The following is a 12,162-nucleotide window of genomic DNA, read 5'->3' as shown; positions in this document are numbered from 1 at the left end:
TTAAGAGTTATTTGTTCAAATGACTTTGCTCTTTTATTGTGGTGACAGGAAAAGATTTACTCATCCTGTTCCTCTACTGCTTTTTTCGTAATATTGTATAACTAGCTTAATCGGTAAGATGCAGAAATAGGTTTATTGGCTATAATGTGTACATGAGTTGACGTTCCACTTAAGGTTAAGTTAGGCCCATAAACGACAATGTCCCCGCCCATGTTAGGATTTCTTATGAGCCCATAGGGTAGGTGCCACCACCCTCACTATTTCGGCCTCGAAACAGTAATGCATTCTGTTTTGAAGAGTGGGACAGCCGTTGTACCATAGCGAAGTTGAAGCTAGAACTCATATCTCAAGGTAGGTGGCATTTACGTTGTTGATTTCTATGCGCTCCGTTGACCACTTCACATCAACTGGAGCGTGAACTCCTTCAACAGTCAAAGAAAAATAAAATCTTCAACATAATGGAAATATATCCCACCATTCAGTCTGGAAAAAGTCAGGATGGCGGTGATGGTACTTATTATACATAAATTTATGGTTTATTCATTTATCGTTCGCTGTATGTAAAACAAAACTGAAGTAACATTTATTTTAAAATTTTTATGATAATAATTTTTTTAAAATAGTTTTTAGGACCGTTTTTCTTCTGGTTAGATCGAGCACTTAGGACCCAAAAGTAAAAAGGATCGTAAAAGCACGGTCATCTTGAGAATTTTTAATTTCCAATATTTATACAGCCGATTGAAATATGACTAAGCGTTTTGTGACATTCGCCCATACACAAAACGGCCAATAAAGGTCTGCATTGTTGGCTTATAAAAATAAAAAAAATCAAGTGTCTGTGTTATCTCGCTGCTACAATATCTAAGTCTTATCTCGGGGACTTACGGTTTATTTTGTTGGGGTCTAAAAAATTCGAAACCCCATTGTTAAAATTCATTTTGTATAAATGTGGGGTGTTAGTGTAGCATCTTCTTTTGTGATTTAGACCTCCCGGTGCGCTCGATGATGTTAAAGAGTTATTTAATTGATTAAATTTCTCACTTGGGTAATATTGCTCAATCGTTTAATAAGTCATGAAGTTAGATAATATTAACCGCAAAAGTTTCGACGTCTCTTAACCAGATACGACTCTGGTCTTATTTTTTATTATCGCCATTGAAATCTTATTCGAGGACACCGCCATCATGCCTATTTGTGAAGCGATGCAAGAATGATTTTCCGATTTGAGATATAGGACTGCTATTGCCCCCAATTTTAAGTCTAAAGGTGACGATTTATTCTTTAATACAGATTTGTAAGTATTGAAACGAAAGCTGATGAATTTATGTTCCTTTGGTGTTCTGTCATGCTGAACAACTAAAATAATAACGAAAGCAGTCGCAATAGTTACATGAAAAACTTCATCAAATTGAATAACTTTCATTTTAGAAACAAAAGGTGGTTAAAGACAAAATGAAAAGATTGAATGAAAACAGATTGTTAATTTTAGCATTTCAGTATAAGATCAATTTGCATAAATCATACCAATACGTATATCTACTGAAATTATTTTAAGTCCATCAACGTAAAATTAATACTAGCTACGCTGAGTGGAACTAGACTTACGACCAAATTCAAATTTAGAATTTATTCATTCAGTAAATCATAAATGTCCTACAACTTGCTTCACGGCAGAAATGGGCAGGGCGATGGTACCTACCCGTGTGGACTCACAAGAGGTCCTACCACCGTGTATGATGGCTACACCCTTTTATTTATCCGATATTTACTAATTTTGTCAGCAAAGGCACAAAGTCATTTTATTCAAGTTCATAATATTGAAGTAAAAAAGTCGCAGTACGATGCCTGTACAAAATGGCGGCACGTTAATCGCAAAACATCAGTCGGGCGTCTCGTGTACCTCGAATTTGTTCAGGTCGCCAACTAGGACGAGACGCATGCGTCGTGCACTCTATGTTATTGAACGGAACCATTTCGCCCCTCGGATTTTGAGCTCCCGCGTCTATGTACTTTCAAGCTTCTATTTATAAATGGATTTCCTGAACGACTTCTTCAATAAATTAATTTCGTTTATTAAAGGAAAATTGAGAGGCAGGTGTTCGAAAATAACGAACAAGTAGAACGATTGAAAGAAAACGACGTGTGTTAAAAGATTTTGTGTTGTTAAATCAACTTTGGAAAGTATCGTTTTTTTGAAGCATTAGTCTGTAATTATCTACTTTTGTGCTTTTCTTTTCTTAGGTCTCTAACTTCTAAGCTGTTATTTTTATAATGAATTATTTAGAGAGCTCGTAACCTATAGGGGCCCTATACAAAATTATCTATAGTAGGTACATTGGAAGCGATTATGTATTTTAAATTTTGAAATTGTCGATATTCGGAATATTATATCCCACGAATATGGTTTCTAGCTACAAGACTCATGTTTTCTTTCTAGTCAGTATATTGAAACAATATTATTTTGCACTGATTCTTGAATTGGCCAATTGCGGGAGAAATCTTTTTGATATCATTACATACAATAAATAACATTTATTTTTAAATTTTTATTTTTATTTATTTTATTTATTTCAGATGTTGCATCCATATTACATTCATTAACAATAACATAATTTTGTAGTATTAAAATGAATAAGTTTTTCTGTGATGTGTATATTATTATTAAATATAAATAAATAAATAAATATTTACTAACAATCACCTCACGTTAACTGGTCCCGTGATAAGTTCGTAAAGAACTTGTGCTACATGTACCAGATAAAGGAAATAAATGTAAGATTTTTATTATACACATACAAATATTTAATATACATCCATAACCCTGGAAAAGAGATTTATATTTATCATACAAATATCTCCCCTTGGCGGGATTCGAACCCGCGACCCCCTTGTGTAGTGACCATGTCACTTACCACTACACCAGACGGCCGTTGAATATAAATATTCAATAAAGTTAATAAATTATAGGAATTAAACAGCTGTTTTTTCTGTATTCTGAGGAAGCAGTTTGTGTTTACAGAATGCCTTTTAGTATCAATCTAAGAAATTTTGTAAAATTTCATTGAATATTTAACTTTCAATTTAGATCTCGAGATAACATTAGCACTCATTTTAATCGCTCAGTTCGTATCACAAGTAGTTTTGAAGTACCAGAAAATATGAAATTAATGTCCATCGTCATTCAGAGTATCCTAGCGAACACTTCCGTAGAGCACAATTAAAGAGTAAATTTTAAGTAAATACTTACATTTTTCTATAGATTCAATTGTAACGTTGTGGAGTAGCGTAGTGCTAGTGTTGAATGCATGAAAATATGATAGGTATTTCTTTCGACTTAAGGGTAATAGACCATCGTTGCCTTATGGCAACTTGATAGAAAGAACGACCTAAATAATGTTACCTATGTTCCTAGATTTGAATAAAAAAACGGAAACATTCTAAACAAAAAATATAGTATGTAATAATCATAATACACATCCTAAATATTTAAAATTAGCAAAGATCAGTTTTCCTTTACACTTTTCAATCATAATGTAGAGCACAAATTAACTAGAACTGAAAAGCTTAATCCTAACACACAGTAAAGTGGAAGGAAACGCTTGGAATAATTAGGTATCGATTGATTACTTAGCGAACTCCTCCGGGCGGACTGGCGTTAAGCCCCCGCTATGACCCCAGGGCCGGCTCTGGAACTTTCCTCTAAGATATTAATAAATTCGATATTCATTAAACGTCCGACGAACTTGTAGGTATTACAGAGCTCTGTAAGGATTATACTGTGCTTGTTGGCTCCGAGGGGATTAATAAACTGGATACATAAATAAAATTTGTTAACGATGACGAAAGGTTGATATTGACGCTTCAAATAAGTCGATCAACCAGGCAGTAAGAACTAATTTCCGGTTATAAAAAGCACAGAATAATGAGTTTAGCGTACTCGAGATTTTACTTTTTAACATGATAACCATAAAGTTCATTATGCACTTTATATGTATATAATACTAGACTTAAGGTCTGCATTTCAAAACAACAGATTTTCAGGCTTTAGACTTATAAATTACCGTACTCGTAAAATACCTGATATCGATCGATTTTTACTTAGATAGCTTAAAATATATTTCCCTTATTCTTTATTTATTATTATTATTCTTTTTTTGGTTTTTTAATTTCGTTCAGAAAATTTTAAAATTAGAATACATACTGTAATCGTATCATTATTATTTTTGTAATATGTGCGTCTGTTTGGGCAATTCGTGTGCGTATGTGTGTGTACTTTGTATGCAATTCAGTTTGCAGCATATTCCGCTAATGGTTTACGTTTCTGTTAGACATTAAATTGTGAATAAGACTCCTTGGTCGTGGGCTCACGATGACGTGACCTGACAATGGCCGCCGAGGGTGCTCACCACAGATGTACGGGCATGTAACAACCATGTGTCCCATTGTTTAACGATGGCCTTAAATTCGTCGTAACAAAAAAAAACTCGCGCCGCCCTGCACCCATATGGCTAACAATAACAAATTCTTAACCAAAAGTAAACTGATGTATCCTCGCGTTCTGTATTTAGTTAGATTCGTTCGTATGCAGGCGAAAATGGCATTAAGATGTTCGAATTGTTTTGTTTTCATCGCCCTCGGTTTATTTGTTGTTGATAAACGAATATGTACACGACTTTCAGTATTATGAAATTTTGTAAATGTTGGTTCATGAGTTTATACAACATGAGATTTATATCGATGGAGCTGCGATCTCGTTCACCTTGGGTTTATTCTATCGGTTTTCTATCACCAATTCTTAATAATGATCACCTTTTATAAACTAAACTTTTTCATATTATTATCGTTATTAAACGATTTTTTTTCGTAGTCACTTTAATCGAAGGAATGGCAATACTAAAAGTGGCTGCGTACTGATGAGAATTATATTAAGTTCGAAGAAGGTCATTTTATGTCACTCAGGGAAGACCGCGTAGAAAAGTTCTAGAGCTGATTAGTACGTTACAAAAATCGTCACCTCGAAACAATCCACTACAATCAATCTCTTGGAACGTATATTTACGGTGACACGTGTCGGTGAGTATAAATTCTGTTCTAATTATGGATGGTGTACATTGGTAATGATTTGAGCATCTTAATTAATTATTTAGAATACTCACTTGTTGTGTCTTCGTTTATGGGTACAATTTATTAAAACAACTTTGAAATATTGGTAAATATTAATAATTTCTGTAATGCTAATAATCCGAGTCGAAGCCGCCATACCCATTTATTCTGTTTTTCGCTGAGGCTGATTTTGGTCTCCAGCGCGGTGCTTTCTGCCGCAATTGTTTGGCGCCTACACGTAATAGGCCTTTGGGTTTCTTTTTCTTTTTTTCCAAATCTGTTAGATCGTCTTCGTCCGAATTAGAAGGAATAATAGGTTTTGCAGATGAAGGCCATGGGGAAGTAGGGTGTTCCTTTTCGTAGGCTGCAGCTTTCTTTTGCTCTTGTTGGTCGAGTGAATTTTCATATCTAACTGTGGCTTTTATAAGATTGTCTAGCTCTAAGCTCAATTGATGTATTTCGACCCATCTGCGGATGTGCTGTCAAAAATAATATCAAATTAATGCTGCTGTCTTTAGCTACTCCTGTAACCATTTTAAGTCTTACAGGTCGTCACCTTGTTTGCACATCTATATCAATTAAAAAAAATGCACAGATTGCAGATTATTTACTCTGCTGGTAGGGCGTAGTTCACACTCACAACGTACTCAATTTTATCACGAAGCAGTCATGCGTTTTTTTTGGGGAAGAAAGGAAGGATTACTGTTACGAAGGCCTTTCCAGCTTCACCAGGATCTGAAAGCGTCTAGTGTTGAGATTAATGGATCTGATGAATCCGTAAGGACGTGTCTAGGGCGTCGACGGTGACTGACGGAGATTTTGAGTTTTGAGAGTTTTGTATATTATATTTTTGTCCCAAAGGGGCATTTTACTCCACTTGCAAATCTTAGGATAAAATCTACCGAGAATAAACGCGGCGCGGTCACGAACAAACTTTATGTGTGGGCGGAATGTCATGGATGCATCCAGGTGAAATGTATACATTTCTTTAAAAACAATGTCACTTTAATTAGTTATTATTAATTTGAAGCCCAGGAACATCAGATAGATATTAATAAGTACCAGCTATAGAAAAATTAAGCAAGTTGTTAAAATTTTAAAAGATAGACTTTATGTTTATAGGCAGCGGCTTGGCTCTGCCCCTGGCATTGCTGAAGTCCATGGGCGACGGTAACCACTCACCATCAGGTGGGCCGTATGCTCGTCTGCCTACAAGGGCAATAAAAAAAAATTTGACTTAGACAAGTGAGAGGATGAGAAACTAGGTATTAAGGATGTTAAAATGATGTGAGAAATATCGATATTTTGCGGATGGAATTATAAATAATAAAATGCATGTAAAAATGTCACTCAGAATTCGCTAATTAGATATTTAAAAAAAAACATAGACTGCTGTCGTACTCTAGACTATATTGTATTGATGTAAATATTGGGTAAATTGCTGTTTAATAGAAAAATAATCGAACTGTTAAAGGTGGAACTCGTATTTCACAGTTATTTGTATTTGTAACATGATCACGCTGACGAAAAATGTGATGAAAAATAAAAAAAATAAACTATTGATTAGATAGATTTTTACATAAAATTACATAAACCGCGGTGGTAGTACCATTAAATAAACGTTAAAACGAAACTGTTGCATAAAGTTCCACACACTTAATGGTATAAACGATACAAAAACATACAAATATGTAGTAGGTAGTAGTAACCTTTATAAGTAAAGGTTAATTCTGAATATTAATGTTATAAAAACGGACAAGTTTCGTGGAACAAAAACAGTTAAGCAGGGAATCTGAAACTAAAATGAGATCACTATATCAGCTAAGATAGCATACTGAAGGAATATTTCACTCAGTTCGCTTTTACGTAAAACTTGTACGGTAGACCTACTTATGATTCCAAAATAAAGATAGTAGTAGTTTTGAAAAAATTTCCATTGTTTTATTTTACATCTAATAAAATAAATAAAAATATTATCTTTGGTGCTTGGAGTACATTTTACGAAGAATACTTCGTTCCTTATAATTATATACATTTACTAAGAAAAATTTACAGTATATTAAACGCAGGGGGATCTAGTAAATTTAAATATTTGTTGCGTTGTTGCTAATTTGTATTAATAAGTCTGTATGTCTCATGTTATTCTACTAATATTACGTTGTGCTTCCGCAATGGCTATCCGGCGCTTCGTCTTGTATATTATGAGAAACATCTTAATATAGTGGTACAATATACGAAATGAAAAACGCCAGTAGAGATAGATAATACAGTATTTTGCTTTGAGTTGCGAATGTAATAAAAATACCAAATAAAAAATGTTTTGCGGTTTTCATTCAATTAATTTATAGCAAATTAGATTTGAGCCCGCAGCTTCGCCTTCGTGAAACCATAGTTTATATTGCATGGCCGGAGACCCGTGCTCAATGGGATGAAAAGTATCGAGATACTAAAATATGGTATACTATAAATATCTTTCATCAAGCTTCTTTTTTTTCCTACCTAAGCTGATAGCCTTGAGACGCTATTTCAGCGTAACCTTAACTATTAGGTGAGCTCACAGAGCTCAAACCTGACGACGTCGCTAACACGAACCCTAGCAAGAGCCGTGCTTCGCAGAATCTACCACCGGATCGGAAACGCGAGCCACTGAGAAGATCCGGCGAGAAACTCAGTGAGCTGTGTCTGTGGGTTCATTTACTCGTCGAGCCCTTGAGGCCCGGCGCTTGAGGTACCTAAAAGCACCGTTAGTGAATAGGGAAGATCCGAAATGATGTGATTGATGCTTCGTGCTTCGTGTTCGAATACGAATATCAAGTTTATGATGATAACCGTCACTTTTTTACAATCCATACAGTTGTGAAACGGTTTTGATGTCTGGCACCGTCGTTCATGCCAGTACTTACGCTACAGTTGCAAATGTGCAGGGGTTGTCAAAAAATAAAAAGGAAATAAATGTAATTATTATGCATACATTTATTTACTAGTATCTATGTACCTAATTAAGTTTACATTGCACTGCCAGACATTTAAGTGACACTTTATTGTTAGATGTTTTCAGATTTCAGTTATTAAATTTCCACAATCTTATCATAAAAGTTTGAAGGTAACACGAGGATGGTCGTGATTTAAATTTTACTTTAATTAATATCAAAGGAACGTTCTCTAAAAATGGTTGCCAATAATTGAGCGGAAATTCTAACAATGGTTTTATAGTTCATACCATAATTAGTTGACTGTTTCAATAACAAACTTCAACTTGTTTTCATTTTTCTTAAATGAAAATTATAGATAATGTTTGGGTAAGTAACACAAAATTAGAGAAATAAATTTACGTTGCGTTATGGGGAAATCCATAAAATCTTAAATCCTTGTTGTATTTTTCTGTCGAAGCAAGTACACAGAACCATCATGACGAAAGTAGATGTGCACGGTCGCGTCTAACCTCAGCGTTTGAGTGCGCAAACTAAGCTCGATTGAGGGCTGCGATCCGCGCCGCCTGCCTAATCCCAGCTTTTCCTAACTGTATGGATTGTAAAACTGTGTTACCGCTCTGTATATCTGTATATCGATTATGGTACCGACGACGTCGCAAAGTCTCTGTCAACTATTTTGAAATTTTATGCCTTATTTTAAGTCATAGACTCATAAGGTATGTTATAGCGCTGCGGAAAAATATAAGTTTTCGTTTTATTAGTTTGATCGTTCGCAGAAAAAGTGATCTCTGGAAACGCAATATGAGCAAGTGCAGTGCTTTCGATTATTCATAAACTTTGGCAAGATAACGTTTTATATTTTTATATTAGAAAATAATATATTTAAGAAGCTGTACCTGGTTATGATCTTCGTCGTTCATATGATCGAAAGATTTCTTGTATAAACGAGTCATTCTTTGAAATTTCTTACGTAAATCATATACAATTCCACCGAGTTGATATTCATGTGATTTTCTATAAAACGTACGTATGTGTTGAACACTTTCGACTTTTCGCATTGCGTCTTTAAGCAATTCAGTATCCAAGTAGACGATTTTCATACACATCCTTTTAAACGAATATCCAGCGTAGGACGACTCGCATGGTGCAAGAACTAATGAAATAAAAATATATTTTGTTTCTTCCGATCTACTAGAATAATCAAGCACATATTTTAATGAGTCATTAAATATACCATAGTTTTCTACACTACTCACAGTTGAACAATAAAAAAACAAAATAGAAATTACTCATCGTTCTTATTTTCGCACGTACTTTTAAAACATAAACTATGCACTTAAAACTCCTCGAATGAAAATGATAATTACCGTGTAATAGTTATTTTACTGCTATACACTAGGAAGAAGGCACGGCCATACTTACTGTTAATTAACCACCGGATAAATGATGACGATGCAGTAATATGACAGTCGCGGTTGCGTTAAAAATTTATATACTCGTAATTGGTCAGCTCTTTTTCCAAAGACAGAAAAGTGTATAGGTAGGTTCACAATTTGAACAGAGCAAAGTTCGTCATTAAGCATGCAGTGAGTGCTGTTACTAAATCGGCTCCAAAAAAATTGCATTTAGTTCGATATCGGATTTTTTTTTTTTTTTATATGCGTAGATGGGTGAACAAGCACAAGGCCTATATAGTGTAAAGCGGTTGTCGCAACCCATAGACAACAAAACGTGAGTATCGCCACACACCTTGAAATATGAGATCGAACTCGCAATTCTATTGTATAACGGCTGTTCCATCTTTCAGACCAGAGCGCATCGCTGCTTCGCGGCAGAAATAGACAGGATGCTAGTATCAACTCGTGCGGATTAACACTACACTACCCTACCAGTAAATGCCTATTGGTGATCACAGTACAGAACTGCCCATTCCCCGGTGTATACCTTCATCGCCTTTTATGACACATACGGAAAGACATAAGGTAGTGCTATTCTAGGCTAAACTACACAACCAAATACTAGATTTGCAAAAAACTAATGGGATGTAAATGTGTCGCCTGATTAAATTATTTAATAAAATAATATTTAAATATCTATCTGATGTACTGATCTACGATTGAATTTTTAATTATTATTTTTGTATCTATCTATAGTAAAGGAAACAATCCTAGACTTGTTTTTATCTCATATATGGCAAGGTACGTATTACCGGATATTTTCTTTTACTGTATCGTAACAAATGCGAATTGAAAAGATATATAAAACTATACAGGTAGGCACGATCAAGCGGACCCCTCAAATAGAATAATTGTTAAAATCCTTTGTGGTTAAAAGCAGGGAGTTGCTGGGCGGTCCCACCGCGCCCCTTTCAGATCTTCCGTCTTTCTCTAACACAGAAATATTGATTTGTGCACCACTTCCGGTATCCTGTCGAAAGCCATGTAAGTAGAAAATATTTACTTGTATTCAATTATATCTCGTATACCTAATATCGATGATTTGAAAAAAAACTTGTGGTTATTTGAATTTGCGAAGTGATCGTTAGCTCCGTCGGTTGTACTGTTTGTTTCTGGTTAATTTTATCTATATATTAATACGTGAAGCAAAAACTTTGTATCCCTTTTTACGAAAATTGCACGGACGGATGAGTATGAAATTTTCCACACCTATAGAGAATATAGAGAAGAAATGCACAATGCTAATATATTTTTTAAATAATGCATAAAAGATACATTAAATCAATGAAGAAAACATTACACACACTACGTACCATGTATTTGACGCACACACGCATGCATACTATTTATTGTCAAACTTTTGTTCTTCACGTCTGTTGTCAAATTGAGATTAAATATTGTTTATAGTGTAGTCTTGGCGAAATTTGTGATTATAGAAGTATAAAATACAATCATAATAGTGTACAAACTTACAATTCCAATTAATTATAGTCGAATTTCGACTACTGCGGGACCCCTAGTACCATTAAATAGACGATTCTATTCTATTTCAAAAATTTTCAGATTTTAAAAATTTTGTATATAGTTTTTTCAGTTTTTAATAACTGAAAAAACTAGATACAAATAGTTTCCCGCCCTTTTTATTATTATTTTTCTGTCCGCCATAATAAAAAAAAACTAGCGAAGAAAATAGATACGATATTTTGTAATTTTTATAGATTTAACGCAGTGTCGGTAAAAATTAAAAACAAAATTGGTTCAAGTATTTTCAACCCGGGAATTAAGATGTCGAAGATGAAACTTGCTCTGGTCGAACTATTTACTACAGATTAACTCGATCCCGTTATTAAAAAAGTGAAAAGATCGGTAGAACTAGTGTTTACGACATAGCACAACGGCATAGGGGTCAAGCACAAAACAATTTTGAAACATAATTAAAATTATTTTGACGGTTTAATCTCAGTCAATAGCAGTTTTTGTGGTCACGGACGAAAAATGTAAAGTATTCTAAATGTCGAAAATAATACATATACCAAAAATAAAGAACGCGACTTTTTTTTTCCTACCTAATCTGGTAGCCTGAAGCGGCTATTCCAGCGTAACCGTAACTAGTAGGTGAGCTCACGGGGCTCAAACCTGACGACGATGCTAACACGAACAAGCAAACCTAGCAAGAGTCGTGCTTCGCAGAATCTACCACCAGATCGGAAACGCGACCCACTGAGAAGATCCGGCGAGAAACTCAGTGGGCTGTGTCTGAGAGTTAATTTACTCGTCGAGCCCTTCGTCGCAAGCGACGGGTTCGACGAGAACGGTGACCGGTGCTTGAAGTACCTAGAAGCACCGTTAGTGGATCGGGAGGATCCGAGATGACGTGTTTTGGGCGACGTCGACTGCTTTCTATTCTGTCCGCAGGATCGGGAAGAACGCGACATTAAACCGTAAATGTACTTGCGATTATGTAAACGAATCATCGCACCATAAAAAAGTCTGCGGTTATAAAAATGCACGATATTTGGGTGCCACATGAGTTCACAGAAAGAAACTTAAATCCTGTACTCATTTGTGATTTAAATCAAAAGTGGATTACCTGTGAAAAATATCACAGTCAAAGAATAGGTAGGCTACACTGACTTTTTATTTTATTACTTTTTTACTTTTGATACTGT

At 34.9% G+C, this 12,162-nt stretch overlaps 1 protein-coding gene and 1 non-coding gene across 2 annotated transcripts; one reads left to right on the top strand and one right to left on the bottom strand.

Annotated features, from left to right (window-relative positions):
* Positions 1-2,549: 2,549 nt before the first annotated feature.
* On the bottom strand, positions 2,550-9,312 carry LOC119629125 (uncharacterized). The gene is made up of 2 exons (XM_038013963.2): positions 8,933-9,312; positions 2,550-5,582 (listed from the first exon to the last, which is right to left on the bottom strand). Exons 1-2 carry the CDS (start codon positions 9,140-9,142, stop codon positions 5,235-5,237), a joined length of 558 nt encoding a protein of 185 aa, XP_037869891.1. The 5' UTR covers positions 9,143-9,312; the 3' UTR covers positions 2,550-5,234.
* On the top strand, positions 5,762-5,860 carry Mir3282 (microRNA mir-3282). The gene has a single exon (NR_107567.1). It is a non-coding gene; the product is annotated as a microRNA mir-3282 (primary transcript).
* Positions 9,313-12,162: the final 2,850 nt, after the last annotated feature.

Source organism: Bombyx mori, chromosome 1, assembly GCF_030269925.1.
Source record: "Bombyx mori chromosome 1, ASM3026992v2".
Classification (NCBI taxonomy): domain Eukaryota; kingdom Metazoa; phylum Arthropoda; class Insecta; order Lepidoptera; family Bombycidae; genus Bombyx; species Bombyx mori.
This window is presented reverse-complemented; position numbering and strand designations above follow the sequence as displayed.

Coding starts and splice junctions, on each gene's coding strand:
- LOC119629125 (XM_038013963.2), bottom strand. CDS start 9,142: ATGTGTATGAAAATCGTCTACTTGGATACTGAATTGCTTAAAGACGCA. Junction 5,583..8,932: donor ACGACGAAGATCATAACCAG/GTACAGCTTCTT, acceptor TATTTTTGACAG/CACATCCGCAGATGGGTCGA.